We start from the raw sequence: 19,445 nt of genomic DNA, 5'->3' as shown, positions 1-19,445 counted from the left end.
GACAATAGCAGACCGAGTAGGCACACAGGTCACCTAGTTAGTCTTCTCCATCCACTGTGGTGAGGTGTCCTGTATTTCTATTTAAATAATAGTTATTATTTCTAAATTTGGACCTATACATAGAAATTTGCCCTTAGAAATATTCTGTAAATGGGTGTCCTCTTTTGTCTTCTTTTTTAGTGAGCATTTCCTCTTTTTTGGCAATATGTAAGAGGCAACCCTACATGATTTACAATTTTTTCCCTCATGGGTAATGGAGTTGCAGCCTGGGCCTGCCCCTGCTCTGATCTCCAGGCTTCCATAAATTGTACCCTCCCCGACTCCCATGCCTGGCCTGGTGTCAGGGCTGTAAAACAATAAATCGGAGCACTGAAGGAGGAAGTATGGCGGCTCTTTGCAGCATTACAGCCCAATCCTACTCATTCTTGCTCAGCCTAGAAACATGGGAAGCTGCCTTAGACCGGGTCAGACCACTGGTTTGCATCTAGCCCATGACTGTCAACACTGACTGGCAGCGGTTCTCCGGTGTTTCAAGCAGGAATTTTTCCAGCCCTACCTGGAGATGCCAGGATTGAACCAGGGGCCTTCTGCAGGCAAAGCAGGTGCTCTAAGTGTGCTTACAACTGCAGCTGTATAGAATAACTCTAAGCATGTTTACTCAGATGTAAGTCCCATTGAGTCCAATAGGCTTTATTCCCCAGTAATTGTGTTTAGGATGTAAGAAACTACAAACAAGTTTTGAAAGGCTCACTAGTGAATGCATCTCTCTCTCCCCCTCTTGTGTGAATGGAAAGAACTTTGTCCCAGAAAATGAACAGCTGTTGGTCGAAGAGCCTCTGAGAGGATAAGAAACAGCTGTGGGAACACAGCTGCAAAAATAAACACAAGATCCATCCTTCCTTGCAGGAGCTTCTGCACTCCCCCGTGTCCAAAAAGCAGTGACTGCATAGTAAGGAGTGCCCAAGTAGGACTTGAGACTTGGAAGGAGCCGTTCCCCAGTCAGTCATAACATCAGCGGTATACATGATGATCCCTCACAGACTCTCCAGCCAATTGAGCAAAGCAATGTTCTCTTAGAGTAATTTCAGCAGTGTCTACACCACTGACCTTGGTGATTGCAATAGGTCCTCCAGAGCTGTTGTGTGAAGGACGTGGTGTTAGAAACATAGGCTCTTCACTTCCTTAGTGCTATTAAGGGGTCTAGTGGACTGTACATTTCTCATGCTGTTCACGCACTACCTTTTTCTTATCCTGCTGTAACAAGCAAAATGAAACCACAAAATATTAATTATAGGTGTGACATTGCAAAATGTGGTGTACTGTTTAGCCTTGAGAAGAGAGGACTGAGATATGATAGCGCTCTTCAAGGACTTGCAAGGTTGTCACAGAGAGGAAGGCCAGGATCTCTTCTCAATCATCCAGAATGCAGGACACGGAATAATGGGCTGAAGTTACAGGAAGCCAGATTCTGGCTGAACATCAGGAAAAACGTCCTGACTGTTCGGGCAATATGACAATGGAACCAATTACCTAGGGAGGCATTCAAGATGAGACTGGACAGCCATCTGTCAGGGATGCTCTGACTTGGATTCCTGCACTGGGCAGGTGGTTGGACTCGATGGTCTTGTAGGCCCCTTCCAACCCTACTGTTCTATGATTCTAAGATTCTATGTCTTGTATTTCTGTTTAAATAATAGTTATTACTTCTAAATTTGCACCTGTACATATACATTTGCATATGCAAATATTATGCAAATGTGTGCCCTTTTTTGGTGATGTGAGACATGACAGAGGTGTACAGAATTATGCATGGTGTGGAGAATGTGGACAGGGAGACATTTTTCGCCTCTCTCACAATTCTAAAATCCAGGGTCATCCCATGAAGCTGACTGGTGGGAGATTCAGGACAGATAAAAGGAGGGACTTCTTCACACAGCGCATAGTTCAGCTGTGGAATTCGCTACCAAGTGATGGCCACCACTTTTGATGGTTTTAAAAGGGGGTTAGATACATTCCAGGAGGAGAAGGCTATCAATGACTACTAGTCCTGATGGCTCTATGCTACCTCCAGTATCAAAGGCAGTATGCCTATGTACACCGGTTGCTGGGGAACATGGGTGAGAGGGTTCTGTTGCACTCATGTCCTGCTTGTGGTTTCCCGTTGACAGCTGATCGGCCACTGTGTGAACAGAATGCTGGACTGGATGGACCCGTGGTCTGATCCAGCATGGCTCTTCTTATGTTCTTATGTTTCCTCTTGTTTTGGTGGTGCGAAAATAGCCACCCTATTCGCCATTCCAGTTCCATGTCTGATTGGCCTTGGGTTTCTGCCTGAAGTAACCTTGTCACTTGGAAAAACTAGTTCATTCTAGACATGGTATTTCTTGAGCCCTCCTCCCAGTGCCCGATTCAGATTGGAAAGGCTCTTGAGCAAGAGGGGCTGTAGCTCAGTAGTACAGCACCTGCTTTGCATACTGAAGGCCCCAGGTTCAAACCCTGGCATCTCCAGGGAAGGCTAGGACAATCTCTTGCCTGAAACCCCGGAGAGCCACTGCCAGTAAGTGTTGTCAGTACTCGGCTAGATGGACCAATGGCCTGACAGTATAAGCCACCTTCCTCTGTTCCTAAGATGACATCAGTGGGCTCCCCCACCTTGAGTGGGCTCACTTTGTCCCCGTGTTACAGTGCCCATTTGCTTGCCCTTTCCCCCCAGGTCTGATCTGCACCCTGCCTGGAAGGAGAGGGTAAGGCATGTGGAGGCAGCTTCCCTGTTGCCTTGCTCTTGTTATTCATTTTTTGTTTGGAGAGTGTGGGTGAACAGGCAGAAAAAGCAAAGAGGAAGCCACTGCTGGGACATAGGCTTCTGGAGGTTGCCTGAGGAAGACAACCTCTGACGCCAGGCCTGCCTTCTTTTTGAATGACTAAGGCTAACAAGCGGGTAGCCTGGAAGGTAAGAACAAGGAAGCTGCCCTCCACCGAGTCAGACTGTTGATTCACCTAGCCCAGTATTGTGGATATTGACTGACTGCAGCTCTCCAGGGTTTCAAGCAGACATTTTTCCAGTCCTACCTGTAGATGTCGGGGGACTGAACCTGGGACGTTCTGAATGCAAAGCAGGCGCTCTTCCACGAAGCTGTGGGCCTTCCTGCTCTTCCTCTGTACAGCCAATCCTAAGGCCAGCTCTGCCTTCCTTGAGTAGGAAGAGGTGGTTGCAAAGGCAAACTAAGTTGTGTCTCTGTGGCATTCTTCATTTGCACTGTAGCAGTTCACAGTTTTTTTTAAATTTGTGGTTAAAATAATTACAGCCCTATAATGGATATTGCTGTTAAGTCCATAAGGGTGCAATCCTATGCTGGCTGGGGAATGCTGGGAGTTGTAGGACTTTTTTCTGTCTCAATCTGCATAGGATTGCACCCTTAAACTCCTTTGATATTCGCTCACATGTGAATAGTGTGGCTCCATGGCTAGATACAAAGCAGAGCAGCAGCTGAGCTAACCACAAATAGAACAGCAACCTGCAAAGAAGTACTTTGTGTATGGTCGTCAAAGCCATTTATTCCAAGTAGGCTGGCTGGCTGATATCTTCAGAGTACTCTGCCGGGTACATAGAAACAAGTGAGGTTTGTTCTCAAGCTAAAATGCAGTTAAAAGGCTTGGAATGGAGTTCGACTTTTAAAATTACAAAAGGGATGCAATCTAGAAACTATTTACCTAGCACAGTTATTCTCTGAGGTTTATGATCAAGGAATATTACTCTTGGTGTCCAAGGTAAATTCCAGTATGGGTAATGATAACTGTATGCATGGGCAGAGTAATGTCCCTCTCATAAATCGATGTGCAATATAGCTATATGCTACTTAAAAAGCAGCTGAATTTCACCTTTGAGGCAGCTGTTTCTATGATGTGTGTGTGAGATACCATTAGGCAATTTCTTAAATAAATAAATACAATTTTAAAACCCTAGTTACTAGGACAAAGACTGCCTGTCACAGGACAGAGTCTTTTTTAATGTTCTTAAGGCCTAGCAAATCACCACTCTCTATCCTTACTTCAGTGTAAAAAATAAACATAGCACATTGTACTGCTAAGTAGGGCTGCTGCCTGACTGCCCCCGCTGTTCCTCTCCACCCGACCCTGTAGTCTGCAAACAGCAGCCTGACGTGCAGGAATAAAAGAGGGGAATGTGACGCTGCAGCCAATGGGTTGGATCCAAACTTAGTCATGCTTAGAGTAAACCCAATGAAGTCAATAGGTCTACTCGATGACTAAGTCTGGATCTAACGCAACGACAGTACCTTCCATAGTTGGGTAGAATGGCAAACTTCTTTCTTTCCCACCACAGTGTTAGGAATTTATTTAAAAGATGTCGCTTATATCCTTCATTTCTCCATTTGCTGCTAATCCTTCCAAAAAGCACCAAATTGTTAGAAGATTCCCCCCCCCCCCAGCAATCCATATACTTGGAAACTCCTTTTTTCTGTTTGAGGCATAAGCAGCTCTGTCCAGCCCTTGAAATCACATTTCCTAGCATTATAATAACCTTGCAGACTTTTGCTTGTCCACAGATACCTGGGGAAGTTTCATAAATAAATTCTTATTGAGAGATATGGATAAATGCCAAGTTCTGCACCTAGGAAAAAGAAACCAAATGCACAGTTACAAGATGGGGGATACTTGGCTCAACAACCCTACAAGCGAGAAGGATCTTGGAATTGTTGTAGATCACAAGCTGAATATGAGCCAACAATGTGATGTGGCTGCAAAAAAGGCAAAGGCTCTTTTGGGCTGCATTAATAGAAGTATAGCTTCCAAATCCCAGGAAGTACTAGTTCCCCTCTACTCAGCACTGGTTAGGCCTCATCTGGAGTACTGTGCCCAATTCTGGGCACTGCACTGTAAGAAGGATGCAGACAAACTGGAGAGGGTTCAGAGAAGGGCAACAAAGATGATGAGGGGACTGGAAACAAAGCTCTATGAGGAGAGACTGAAAGAAGTGGGCATGTTGAGCCTTGAGAAGAGAAGACTGAGGGGAGATAGGATAGCGCTCTTCAAGGACTTGCAAGGTTGTCCCAGAGAGGAAGGCCAGGATCTCTTCTCGATCATCAGAATGCAGGACACGGAATAATGGGCTCAAGTTACAGGAAGCCAGATTCTGGCTGAACATCAGGAGAAACGTCCTGTTAGAACAATACGACAATGGAACCAATGACCTAGGGAGGTAGTGGGCTCTCCCACACTGGAGGCATTCAAGATGAGGTAGACAGCCATCTGTCAGGGATGGTCTGACCTGGATTCCTGCCTTGAGCAGGGGGTTGGACTTGAAGGTCTTATAGGCCCCTTCCAACCCTACTATTCTATGATATGAGCCTGCCCTGATTTTGTGTCTATATGTTCTCAAGAATGGGTTGGTTTCCCCACATTTGGTTTTATTACCTTTTGATATTTAAACGCTTTGATTATAAACAACAACTGGTCCCCTGAACATGTATCCTAAGCAGAACCTGATCAGTTATATGGTGAAGCCTGTCAGAATTGGGTGGTTCATTACTGTTGGGTTGGAATCAAGATCTGCCTTCTGTTGATGAAAGAGCTCTGCTCATGAAAGGTGCCTCTGCCCAATCTGGGGGGGATCCCCCTCGCCGACCACACCTCACCCCATTCAGCGGGGGGTGGGGTGACCCTTTGTGTAGCATTTTCATAGGCCTAGAGGGGCTCCCATGAGGAGAAGGGCCTGGGGACCTTCGCTTTCGCCAGCTCAGTTGCACTTGCCTTTATTTGGATCCAGCTCATTATTACTTAATTATGTTGTGCCATAGACCTATCTGTGTACATGACACTTTAGAAAGAACAGGCCTGCCAGGTCCCTGACCCAAGTGGTTTGCCATCTAAAACAGATACAGGAAAACAACAGAAGAAGGATGGAAATGGAGTCATGGTAGGCAGGAGGGAAATATGTGATTATTTCAATTGCATGTACTTTGGCTGAGTTAGAGGTATAGGACAAATCATATTAGGTTTCAATGAGGGCAAGTAGCTTGAGGAGCCAAGAAAGGAAAAGATCTGCTATAATCTGGATGTGGGAACAGCAATTCCAGAGGGAAAAGAAGTGAAATAGGGGTTGGGGGAGAGAATTAAAAGAATGAGATTTGGAGAGAGAGAGAGAGAGAGAGAGAGAGAGAGAGAGACTGAGAGAGCAGGTCGGGGCCATAATGTTTGAAACAGGCACTTTAGGCAGCCTCAGGAGAAGAGACAAGTGTACTCAGGGCACATGCAGGCTTATCAGCGGCCTCAGGCAATTGCTGAAGTTCTCAGGATGGGGCAGAGAGCAGCCACCTGGGCAACCACATCCAAGCAGTTCTCCCCCACCTGGCCAAGCACAAGGTTCATAAGCAGAGTCTAACGTTTAATGATTTTCCTGTACTGGTTATCTGAGACATGAACGTAGTATTTACTTCCACCCTCCACAACCTGGTGTCCTCGTGATGTATTGGACTACATCTCCCAGCATCCCCTAGCCAGCATGGGAAATCAGCCTACAGTGGCTGATTCCAGCCTTAGGTTTTAGGCTGAGGATTTCCAGCATCAGGCCTTGATAATCCATTACACACCTAAATGAGTGCTTCACATCTTGCCATTTCCAACTCTACCTTGGAAATGAATCTGGGATTATCGACAAAAGTTGAGCAACTGCATAGGGGCATTGAATTTCGCAGCAATGAATGCAAAGAAGCCCCCTGACCCATCTTTGGGGTACCTTTGTTGTCTTCAAATGGCCGCAGGTGCCAGAACCAGGCATCCAGAATGAGACAGGTGGGGACCCCTTTAAAATCAGCCTTTTTATTTAACTCTGACTTTCATGCCCAGTCCTCCTTTTGAAACGTTGTCACCCTCCCTGCAAAAAACACCCTTTTTTCAGCACTGCAGCTGGCCTTTTGATTTCGTATGCGTTCAATGTAATCAAATGCCTATTTACATGAAATTGTTCTTCAACTTTTGCCGCAATTGAGAAGTTGAAATCTCTGAAATGTCTCCAGCTGTAAACACTGAACCTGACCCACACCTTGGTGCCTGGAATCAATAGGTTTTTATTGCATCTGCAAGAAATGAACAAGATATTTTGACAAGCGTCTGCTACCAGCATTGCCCTGGAAAATGCAGAGTGGGTTGTGCACCTTCCTTAGACTATAGTCAATTTAGACCTCCAAAGTTTTTCTCTTTGACATGTTTATGGCCCCATGATGTCACCCTCTTTTTATACACACTCTTGGCAAGTTGTCATTTGCAAATGTCCTCCAGTAACTAATTCCTTTGAATCAGGAGACTTACCAATGGCCTCCATAGCTTTTAAAGAATCGGACTGAAGGAGTGCTTGCAGGTCATCAAGGAGAACCGAACAGGTTGGCAGCTGTAGCATGGCTTAGAAAGACAATGCTGTTTCTCTGATGTTCTAACAGGTGCTAGACTCTGAATCATACACCTAATATAAATAGCTAGGCCTGCTCTTAAGAAAGGATTGTGGTATATACTGAAGTAAAATGCCTATAAACTTTCTTCTCCCCAGCCAGAAACCACTTACTTATTTACAGCATTTGAAGCTGTCCAATAATGGTGTTCTCTGGAGAGCTTACAACAAGAAAGCCATAGCTCAGTGGTAGAGCACCTGCAGAAAGTCCCAGGTTCAATCCCTGGCATCTCCTGGAAGGGGTGGAAAAACTCCTGCCTAGAGCCTGGGAGAGCCGCTACCAGTCAGTATCGACAGTGCTGGGCTAGATGGACCAATGGTCCGACCCGGTGTAAGGCAGCTTCCTATGCTCCTCAAACATTAAAATACAATGCAACAATAAAAAGCAACACAAAATTTCAGCAGCAGCAAGTAAAACAGTTTCATGACAAACACAGGAAGCATCAAAGTGCACTGTAGATCTAAAATTCCGTGGATTAAAAGTGCACAGATCTAAAAAGGCCTGAGAAATCAAAAAGTCTTCAGCTACTGTAGCACTGAAAAGATTACAAGGAGGGCTCCAGGCAAGCCTTTCTAGAGAGAGCATTCCATAACCCGGGTGCTACCACCAAACAGATCCTTTCCCTAGTGGCCACCTGGCATCCTTCTCATGGTGAGGGCCCCTGGAGAAGGGTCCCTGAAGATGATCTTAGCCACTGAACAAAATAAGTTTTCTGTTACAACTGACCAGATAGAGAAATACATGGAACCCTCAAATTTCCAACTAATGCAGGAAGCTTGTACTGGATGCTAAAGAACAGCAACCCAAAAAGTTGATCTCTGAGCCATTCCCTATATTATTTTTATAACTGGGAGAATTACCAAACCATTCCTCTGGCCCAGAATTTCGCACGGGAAGGTTTAATAGGCGAGTAAGTGCCTCTGAGCAAGATACAGTTATGCAGGCCAAGTATAAATGTGACACTGGAAAGCCACCTTGCCCAACACAGACTCTGCTATCTCAGTGAAGAACCAAGGCTGGCCCAAGACACTTTGCTGTCTGAGGAAGAGCAACAAATGGCACTTCGCCTGCTGCCCAAGTCAAGGTGCACAGTACCCAAGGCCAGCCAAGTTATTTTGACACCTGAGGCAGAAAACCCCACAAGTACCTCTCCCCCTCCCTGGCAGTAAAAATACAACACTAATAAATTAAATGACCAACAATTTGCTGCCCTTTCATTACACGCAAAATATGTTGCCTGAGGCAGCTGTCTCAATCTTCCTAATGGTAGGGCCGGCCCTGAGTCAGAGAAGATACAAGAAACAGTACCTGGGAGGAAGAGTACCCTTTAACTTACGAAACAGCTTCAGATGGGGAAGGGAGATTTGCTTGCAGCCAGGAATGTGAGACTAAAAATATGATCTATGCAATAAATATCTCAGTGTAGGAATATATTAACTCAGGAGGCAAATGTTGACCAGGTTAATCATTTTTTTAAAAAACAACAGCAGCAGCAGCAGCAACAAAACACCTTGATCATGTTAAATGTTGTTAGCCCCCACGCCCATGCTGATAGGAATCCACAGGGTTGTATCCAATGGTGGCTCATGCAAGTTGGGAACTTGGGACCCAAGTTTCTTGGATCCCCAAAAAACTTTTGCTCCAAGTCTGGAACAGTATGAGATATGGCACAGAGGGCAGCAGCAGGTAAGTAGGTAGGTAGGATCAGCAAAAATTGGGTTCCTCGCCTTCTGCTTACACAATGCCACCACTGCATACAACCCTATGGAGACATTAAGTTTGGGCTTATCAAAGTATATGTTCCAGTCTCAAAAGAAGTGCCACCTCTCCAAAAGGAACAGAATTCAGCGGGCAATGTTTGTTTTGTTTTATTTTAACCCTAATATTAGAAAGGGAAGATGAACGGCTGGTAAAAATATAATTGACATCTAAGAAGACAATGCTGCTGCGTCGGTCTCCAGCAGTGTGGATGACAGAGGGAAAAGCTATGACAACAGCAGGACCCCCCCCCCCTAATTTTACTGATTCAGATTAGGACTTTGCAGCCAACTCTAGCCAACATTTTTGCGTGTGAAACTATTTGAGTTAATAACACAGTACGCTGTGATCTTTAGTCTGATGCACTCCAGAACTAGGTGTCTTTGGATAGGTTGTGCTGTATTACTAACCCTTGGGGGTCAAGCGTTTTGGGAGCCTATTAAAAACATTCTGTCCTGCAATAGGTACAGCACGTTCACTAGTAACATTAGGTTTTCATTCTGTTACAGTCACTCATTTTCCCTTAAAATCCCTATGAAATATTTTTAACTCCTTTCATCAACTGCACTATATTAAATACCAACTTGATCTTTAATTGCTCTTCACTTAACTTCAGTTAGGGTGCAATCCTATTCATGTTCAGACAGAAGAGAAGTCCTACCGCTCCCAGCATTCCCCAGCCAGTATGGTTGGCTGGGGAATGCTGGGAGTTGTAGGATTTTTTTTTCTTTCTAAACATGCATAGGATTACACCATTAAACACTTGGAAAAACAAGGGCAAATAATATCAGTTCCCTGAAAACATCTCTCTACGTCTTCTGTTCTAACTATCAGGGAATTTGTTTGTTTCCATTGTATATTCCAGTGTAAAGAACTCTGTGTAACTCTTTGATAACAGAATCTTTGCTAGCTTGTGGGTACAAAGAGAGCCTCCTTTTATTCATTGGGAACGCAGGGTCATTTATATCCTGGCACTGTATTAAAATCATGACAAATACAAGATTCCGGATGGAAAGCTCTTAATGATGGAATGTTTGTCATCTTATTTGTGCTCAATGGACAGAAAGGGTCTCTTGAGGGCCAGGCAAACATAATGCACTGTAAAGGCTCAGTGCCTTGTCAGACAGATTTTATTTTTCATGATGCAGGGAGGAGTTCCCCACACAGTGTCAGGGGCTCAGATTGTCCATTGCACAACTTCTGTCTCCGGAGCTTCAAATCTTTAAAACAAAAATCTCTTGCAGAGAGCTTTCAAAACTAACTCTTAAAAAGAGGGTTTTTAAAAAAATAATTTTATAGGAATTAGATGAATGATAGGGTGAATGAAAAGTGAACATGGGTCTGTACAAAATATGAATTGGTTTTAGAAGAAGAAAATCCTCTTCCTGCAGTTACCTGAGGCACATAAAAACAAAACATCCAGACAGGTTTTGAGAAAAATAGAAACTTTTGGGTGTGGCACAATCCTTGCCATCTACGGGGTAATAATAAGGTGGCCGCTTGTGCACTGCCAAAAAAGGGGAAACAAATCACCGAAAAGGAAAGAGGACACCAATTTGCATAATATTTGCATATGTAAATTTGTATATATAGGTACAAATTTAGAAAAAATAACTATAATTTAAATAGAAATCCAATGTTTCTCACCTGAAAATGCTACACAGATACTGTGCGGAATGGAGTAAGCTGTGGGGGTGGGGGGGAGGAAGGGGGGATCCCTGAAATCACGTGGAGGCACCTTCAATAAGCAGAGATCTTCTGTCAACAGAAGGCAGATCCTAGATCCAACCCAAGACTTTTGCCATGCAATCACACTGCCTCATTCATGGAATTTTATGGGAGGACCAGACAAATTTTTCCACTTGTAGACTTCCCATGAAGGAAGAAAGATGGAATAGCTGCACAATGCCTTGTGAGTGTTAGTGTTAGGAGCCTCCATCTGGAAGCACCCCTTAGCCACTGCAGGTGTGACAGTGCCCAGGGCAACCAGTGGGATGGCCATATAACCTACTTTAAAATCCTCTCTTTGAAGGGTAGTCCAGTCAAAATCCACTTTAAAGATAAAGAACCATAAGCAAGGAGAGAAGAGGCCTTAGTCTGCCCGTCTACAGTTAGCACCCAGACAGCAGACTGAGCGGTCACAGTCTTCTCCTCTATGGTGAGATGTATTAGATTTCTATTTAATTTATAGTAGTTATTTCTAAATATGAATCTATTAGCATATGCACATTTTCTGCAAGTCTCTGCCCTCTTGGTGTCCTTTTTTGGTGATGCAATTCATCTGTCTTCATGAACCAAAAGAGTTTTCTGGGCCCTGGACACCATTTGATTTCAGGTCCTCGTTTCTTCTGGACATGAGCAAGCACACTAAGTTGAGAGATCAAATTGCTAGCAATCCTGCAGCAGAGTCACTAAACTGACACATTAATGGAGAGAGCAATTCTATGGCCCGCTAGACACTGTCTAGTGGGCCATAGGATATGCTCATTTCTGGGAACTGCCCTCAGAGCCTGTGCTCTGAGGTCAGTTCCTGGAAAACCGCCCAACCCTCTTGTCTGCACTGCCTCGGAGGCAGCATGGAGAAGCTCCGTCCTCCGCGCTTGGAAGAGGAGTGTGGAGTGACTAAAAAGGGGCAGGGTTGGGGGGTGTTCCGGGGCAGGGAGAGTGGAGCTGCACGTATGACACATCCAATATGTCATACAGCAGCTTCCTCTCCCGGCTCCGGTCCCCGCCCCCGCGCCCCCCCCCCCGCCGCTAGACAGCTGAAAACGGCTGTCTAGCGAAAAACAGCAAGGCAGGAGAGGTGCGGAGGGAACAATCCCCCCCATGCCTTTCCTGCCTTGCTTTGGAAAGGCGATCGCCTCCGAGTTCAGAGGCGGCCGCCTATCTTGATAGGATTGCGCCCTAAGAGGCCTTATATCAGAAGACATAAATGCTACCTCTGTTTTAATGGTACGTACATGTCAGGCCTAGTTTACACAAGTAGCAGAAAAGAATTCTGAGGCGACAGAGCGGAGGGCACAACAGCTATAGGAAGCTCCTGACTCTACCCAGGTACAACTGAAGCCAATGCCATCTAGGGTGCCATCTGGCTGGCTGGGGAATGCTGGGAGTTGTAGGACTTTTTTCTGTCTAAACAAAACATTCATAGAATTGCGCATCTACTGATTCGACTATATAGTGGCATTATTCACACAACTACCACTACTGTGCACTGGATGCAGAAAGCAAGTTAGTATTCAGAAGAGCTTTGCTGAATGGGCCTAACTTCTGAGTAAATATTTTAGAAGGAGCTTGGCTGTGGAGATAGGCATGGCTGGGTAATATAGAACTATATGACATGCTATGTGGAATTATTCTAATTCCATTTCCAGCTGATTGCAGAAAAGGAATGCTGCAGTAGTGCTAAATGGCCCTACTTATGGAAGCAACTCCATAGTAGGATGTATTTATTTTTATTTATTTTTAAAATTAATAAACTGCCTTTCAGCCACAGGGTCCCACAGGGCAGTGTGCGCAACATCAAAAACTGACAAGTCCAATAAAGAAAACAAAAACAAACACCCACCCACAATTACACATTAAAAAGCAAATTGAACAATAACTCTTCAACCAGAAAATCAAACAGGAATCAATTCAATTTAAAAGGCACTTAAATTTCAAAATGTTGACTTTAAAATATTCAAAATATAGCATTCTAAAATATTCAAATCTTAAAATGTACAGTTAGTTGGGATACTACAGTTACCCTGCCATGATGCATTCTTTCATGAAACATACACTTAGGATAATACTACATGGCTTCTTGGCCTCAGTCATGATTAATTAAATTCACTTACTCCACCCTAGCTGATCTGTGAATCAGACTGATGTTTATATTTCTAGAATAGTGCAAGTTAACCTCTCCCTGCTTACTTTGGAACAAACATAACTTAAGCTGAAGTGTGAACCTGGGAGTCAAATACCTTGCCATGTTTTCTCAGTCTCCTCCAGACCTGACTTGTGTTTTTCTCATTCACTGAATACTTTCGCCTTGATTCCAGCTTCTCTATGCTGCAGTCTTCCAGTACAGCAGAATGGGATTAAATGGAGCCATTCTTGTTTCACTCCAGCCGGAGATCACACACTCTTGTTAGTGAAATCTAGCCATACCATGGAACACAGCAAAACACTGGAAAGATATCCTACTTTTGGTTATTAAAATGTGCTTCTGCTAAAGGGAACGTATTCCAGAACAAAACCATGCTCCTTTTGATGTGTTATTCTGCTATGAGACAAACTGTGTACCAAACCCTGCCAAATTTGGCAAGTGCCTGTAGTCACGGAATAACATAATTGTTAACATGAAAGAAACCTTGAACATCAGCAAAGTTCTGGCTGAACAAGATGCTTCATATTTTGTGTTATTTAGAAAGTCTGATGAGGGGCGTGCATATGTTGGAAGGACCCATGGGAGTGGTAGCAAAGCAATTTAGGTGCTGGAAGGAAACACATATACGCACAAAAGATTCTTTGCTTACACGTGGAAAGAGAATAAGAACTAAGCTTGTGGAGGAAATTATGTGTTAAAGCTGTTACTACTGCTGCTTCCAGACGGTCGTTTAGGAGCGATTCACACAACAAAACTGGCATATTGAGAAAAGGGATTGAGGGTAACTGCCCAATGTGTGGGTGCAGGCATTTTCTCGCTGCAGGATTGTGGGAGTTGTAGTATCACGCATCTGGAGGGTGCCTGGTTGGAGAAGGCGGGTATAACGGGATGTTAAAACATCCTTGCTTTCATATGTCACACAAAAGAGCCTTCCAGTGGCACTCAATGTGGGGAAAGTAATGTCTAAACCAAACCTCAGCTCTGTACAGCGAAGCAACTCACTCCAAAGCTGCAGAAAGCAAGTGAATGCTGTATATGTGGACTGAGTCATGACCTGGGCATATGCACAGTGACTATAATCCTGTGCCAAACTTTGTGTGAATCCCGCCTTCAGACACCAATCTGAATTGGCTTTCAGCCTGGGAACAGACTGGACCTCTAAAATCTTGGGAGTGCAGGCAGCCACTTGCTCATCATGTTCTCCATACCAGAGTTATTTTCTGTGCTCTTGGTGATACTTTATGGTAGGGGTTGGGGTGTGCCAGACCTGGGTTACACTTGGCCCTGGAAGGGTGGACTCTGACCCCCTCAATCACCAGCAAAGAAGCAAAAGAGAACATTCGGAGCGGTGGCTGTGTCAGTGGGGCTTGTGTCTAGAAAGTTCCGGTAGTGGAGTTGAGGTTGTTGTCTGTCCGTCTGTCTGTCTAGGCTACAGACTACAGCAAAAGTAGTTGCTGGCCAGGCTTCTGTCACCAGGGTCACTTTCTATAAGGAAGTTGTGCGAAATGCCAAGGACTACTTGCAACTGCAGATTGACAGAATTGAAGGATTCTGAATCCCTAATGATTAAAAAGATGAGCCTTTTAAGAAAATAAATAGGATTATGATGTCTGTGTAAAGGGAAAACACACACGCAAGGAGCCAATTTGAACAGCCACCCCGCCCACATACATATGGAGGCTGCTTTCCCCCACCCAGAGAGGCTGCACCAAACCCACTTACAATAGTCCAAATTGTGCAGAAAATCTCCACACCAATGACAGCTTCCATGAGAAATATGGAGCACAGGCACGGATTTTCCATCTGAAATAATCAGATTTAAGATATTACATTCCCATGTGGAATGCTCCCCGCATGGAAGCAGTTTTCAGAGGACTGCATGGGGTGGGGGGGGAGGGGTTAACTGGCACATCTCCATCAACTTCACTGGTTTTATACAATTTATGACTGTTGCGCTTGTTATTGAATCACCACCATCTTCAGGTGATTTAGCTTCCACACAATCTGATCTTTATGAAAACCTGCACTATTTTCCTTTCTCCATTAAGCAATTTGCTCATTCCTTAGGAAGATACTCTACCACCTTTCTTCATGCTGCATTGCTTTACTATTTGCATATAAGCAGCGACTTGACAATGACATTAGAAAAGACAGTCTTTCGTGAATTCTCGGCATTTGAAGATAGCAACTAATGGAGCAAACCTAAGTGTGTGTGTCCATGTTTGTGTAGTTATGTGGCAGATGATTCACCACTCCTAAAGCCCTGCTGGCTTACTGTAGCCAGTGTGGGTGCGGATGTGTTTTTTAATTTCCCCCCACCAGCCTCAGACTGGCTGTGTGGACCCAATTAAGGGCCATGTTGGGGGAGCAAGGGAGCTTTGGATCTGGCAGATCCATGGCCACCCTTGACCCACCTCCAGAATGTCCAGCCCAGGCCCGCTTCTGCCGATGGGAGCACCACTGGTGGTAGATCTCCGCCCACAGAGCTTTCCACAGGCAGACAGGGGGCCTCTGGGGAGGACGCACTGCCCTACCAGAGCAGCTCCTCTCCATCAATGGAGGGACATTTCTATCTCCATTTCTACACCTCCGTTTCTACACATTGGAGAGCCAGTGTGTGCAGTAGTGAGAATGTTGGACTGGGGGTTGGGAGAGCCAAGTTCTAGTCCTCACTCAGCCGTGGAAGCTCACTAGTGACTTTTGGCCAGTCACAGACACTCAGCCCCAACCCACCTCACAGGGGAGTTGGGAGGATAAAATGGAGAAGGATAAAATGGAGAAGAAGGGTTCCTCTGCCACCTTGGGTTCCTTAAGGAGGGGGAGAAAGGCAGGATATAAATGTAAGAAAATAAATACATACATACATACACATACATACCTCATCCTAATTCTTCTCAGTTGGTGTCTAGTGGGAGTTAGGATTGCTCTGTAAGCCGTGTAAGAGTAATGAGAAGCAGGAAAACACAAAAGGTTGTGAGAACAATTCTACACCGTTTTTATTAACATTTTAACAACCAAGGCAAGTGGGCTGAAAGTCCACTGAAAAGTGGTATTGTGTGTGAATGAAAGAGAGAAGTACCTTAATTTACGGCATCCCATATATACGTGCTGCATATATGGTCCTAGTTTGCATTGAAGTGGTATATCTCGGTCTGTATAGTAGCACTTCCGACTGTAAGTAGGGGCTCACATGATTAAATGTTCCTTCTCAGACACACACAGTGTTAGCCTGGCCTTCTCCTTTTTATGCGAGTTTTCTATGTGCTGGAGCAAGGCTAAGCTGAGATCCCGTCTCCTGACATCTGCTTTGCTATATGGAGGGAATATATTATATGGAGGAATGTTCAATCATGCAAGTCCCCATCTGCAGCATGAAGTGGTCCAACCCAGAAGCCCAGACACAGGTTTACTACCCCGGTGAGAACTAGACCTAAGTCACCAACACTTATGGAGCAAAATGCCCATTCATGATTGCTCTGTAAAACATAAACATTTAATGTTTTTTTTAATGGCCTTTAAGCTTAATTTGATGTGATTTGTATATATAAAAAAGTCCAACCCTAGAAACATGCTAATCGCTAGAAATATCTGGTAATATTTGTCCCCCAAGGGCCACTTTGCATTGGCCTAATGATTTGCACCAGTGGTGTGTGTGTGTGTGTGTGTCTGGGCTGTTCTTGATGAAAGAGGGCAGTCCTTCACTCATCATAGCTCACTCAGCTGCCTTTTTATAACTGCTGTGATTCTTCTCCTGGATTCATCTAGAGTAGTCGCTCTTCCACTTGGGAGCTGAAGTGCAGGCAGAGCAGGCAAACTCGCATCGAGGCTACTTTTGTACCTATTGTAGGACGGTGCTTTAGTGGCTCTCGAAATTCCACAGAGTTCCGAGAGTGTTATTCCTTTCCCACAGTTTGGGCTTTTCTGCCCGTGATTGCTGACCAACATAGTGGAGGAGGTTAGGCTGCCCTGACCGAGAGAACACTGTGACAACGGGAAGTTTCCTTCGAGTTTCTTTAGCTCCATGACTTGTTCTCTGGCTTGAGCCAAAGCTTCAGTGAGCTCATAGCGTTCCTCACACTCCCTGCGCACTGTGTCCTGGAGAAGAGCATTCTGTGAACATAAAGAAACATATATTTCATAGGACATTGTCAAGACGACCAAAAAGAGAAAAGGTATAAATGTCAGGTGCTTTCTTAACTCCTCAAAACATACTCAGAGAACTGAGTGCGCAGGCAACACATTATGTGCTCAAGGGCTTGCAGCCATAACACAGATAAACAACGTATCCATGTTACTAAAGCGCTGTTCTGTTGTCCTGGGTGTGGTGAATATATATATATCTGTCACTGGGACCCAAGGGGGTACTTTAGATGCATTGGAGGGGGCTTTAAAACGTTTTTTCTTTGAATAGCAGAGTCCCATGCCTCATTGCAAACTGCTTTTGAACCTCAAATCAACTTCAAAAGAGGTTTTTGCTATTTGGCAGGGCATGTCCACTCAAGTCTTTGGACACAGATGGAAACTGCTCCCCACAACAACCTGATGTTCACCTATATGATTTAAATACGTCAAAGAAGTCTCATGCCCTTGAACCTCTTGCAAATACTGGCTTTAGATTTGGCAGCAATAAGGATGGAGGAACCTTCAGTCAAATCTAAGCTTCAGACTGAGACACTTTAAGCTGATGTCAGTCACCATCCATCTTATGGCACGGAGTTCCATAAGTGAATAATTTATGCTGCATGGAGAAATACATCCCTTTGTCTGCCCTGAACCTACTGCAAGTCAAGTTTCACTGGATGACACTGTGTTGTTCTCTCTTTCCATGCGGTCTTCCCCAACCTGATCCCCTCCAGATGTGTTAGACTACAATTGCCATCATCCCCATAGGCCGGGATTGATTGATGGGAGATTTAGTCCAACACATCTGGAGGGCGCCAGGTTGGGGAAGGCTGCACACCATTCATAATTCTATAAACACATCTCTAACGTCTCATCTGAGTTGCCTGTTTTATTTTCAACCATTTTTCCTCAACAGAGTTGTAAGGTTATGCTAGAGGAAAACATTCATGGCCATGCTAAATATTAGTTGCATTTGAATTAATAAACGGAGCAAAACCCATTTTCTGGAGTCATAGTGTGCAACCCAGCAGAAAAATTATCTTGCACGAGGCCCATCGAGATGCGAGCTGCATGCTTTTTCAGCCGCGCCATGGCACTTTGAATGATTTATTGACAACAACAGAGCTTGCCAAGGTGACATCATTCAGTGTCCAGAAATGACTTTAGTGCTGTTACTTGCCTGAAGCCCTTCAAATGGGGCCAGTCAGAAATTTAATTAAAATAAATGATCCACTTCCATTGCAGAAATACTAACTGGGCACGAAGGGAAGGTCAGAGGCTCACAGAGGGCAGGCTTTGGAGCAGAGGACCAGAGCCCGGCATGCAGAATGAGCAGGAGAACATATTACTTCTCTAAAGGCGCAATCCTATGCATGTTCAGACAAAAAAAAGTCCATGCTGGCTGGGGAATGTTGGAGTTGTAGGCCTTTTTTCTGACTAAACGTGCATAGGATCAGGGCAGGCCCCACCTTTACGCGGGGTCAAGCACCTGCATCAGGCAGCGGAGCAGGAGTGAGCGGAGAATCACCTCTTTCTGTCGTGGGCAGACGGCCGGAGCCGCGGCTGCCCACCGGCCTGCTTGGCCAGCCGCTCCCTCACATGCTGGCCGCTTCTTAGCTGGACCTGCCGGGATAACTGGTGCACAAGGCGGGAGCAGCAGGAGCAGGCCGGAGAGAGAGGGGCGTTGTGCGTCTTTTCTCCCCAGTCTCGCAGGAGCTGCTGCTTCCGCCTGAGGTTGCTGCGCGCGCGCGCGCACACACACGCCGGCCCCAGCATCTGGTGGCCTGCAGGATTGGAGAGACGGAGAGGCGTAAGTGAACTTGGTCTCTCCTCTCCCAGAGCTGCTGGAATCTGAAAGGGGGAAAAAAAGAATTGCGGTGCCCCGACGCCCTTTCCTTGCTGAAGAGGACTCGGCACCACCTTTCTGCATCCAGCTTCAGGTTTGCGACAGCCCGTGCTAAAACAGTTCCTATCTGTCCCTGCTTATTTTAGGGTGTCCAACCCCCTTTTTTCAAGAAGATATGATGCAGTAACATGGTGTGCGAGCGTGTGTGTGTGTGTGTGTGTGTTGTGTTGTGTTACCTTAAAAACAGTTACAGCACCATCCTAAGTATGTCTACTCAGAAGTAAGTCCCACTGAGATCAATAGGACTTACTCTGAGGTAAATATGCCTAGGATTTCAGCCTGAAAAAAAGGGGTGGTGGTGGAGAAAAGGCAGGAGAAGAGGATA

The 19,445-nt window shown here is 45.1% G+C and overlaps 1 protein-coding gene and 1 long non-coding RNA gene across 2 annotated transcripts in view; one reads left to right on the top strand and one right to left on the bottom strand.

Annotated features, from left to right (window-relative positions):
- Positions 1-16,067: 16,067 nt before the first annotated feature.
- Positions 16,068-19,445, bottom strand: part of LEKR1 (leucine, glutamate and lysine rich 1) — a 125,459-nt gene continuing 122,081 nt past the window's right edge. Inside the window, exon 13 of the mRNA XM_084847339.1 lies at positions 16,068-17,202. Within this exon, the coding sequence (XP_084703465.1) occupies positions 16,798-17,202 (405 nt within the window). The 3' untranslated portion in view covers positions 16,068-16,797. The remainder of the gene's footprint in view (positions 17,203-19,445) is intronic.
- LOC146351467 (uncharacterized) overlaps positions 18,855-19,445 on the top strand; it is a 29,913-nt gene continuing 29,322 nt past the window's right edge. The window contains exon 1 of the long non-coding RNA XR_014789612.1: positions 18,855-19,154. This is a non-coding gene — a long non-coding RNA (uncharacterized LOC146351467). The remainder of the gene's footprint in view (positions 19,155-19,445) is intronic.

The sequence above is a fragment of the Heloderma suspectum genome, chromosome 3 (genome assembly GCF_057233095.1).
Source record: "Heloderma suspectum isolate Gila_16-S chromosome 3, 16-S_ref, whole genome shotgun sequence".
Classification (NCBI taxonomy): Eukaryota; Metazoa; Chordata; class Lepidosauria; order Squamata; family Helodermatidae; genus Heloderma; species Heloderma suspectum.
This window is presented reverse-complemented; position numbering and strand designations above follow the sequence as displayed.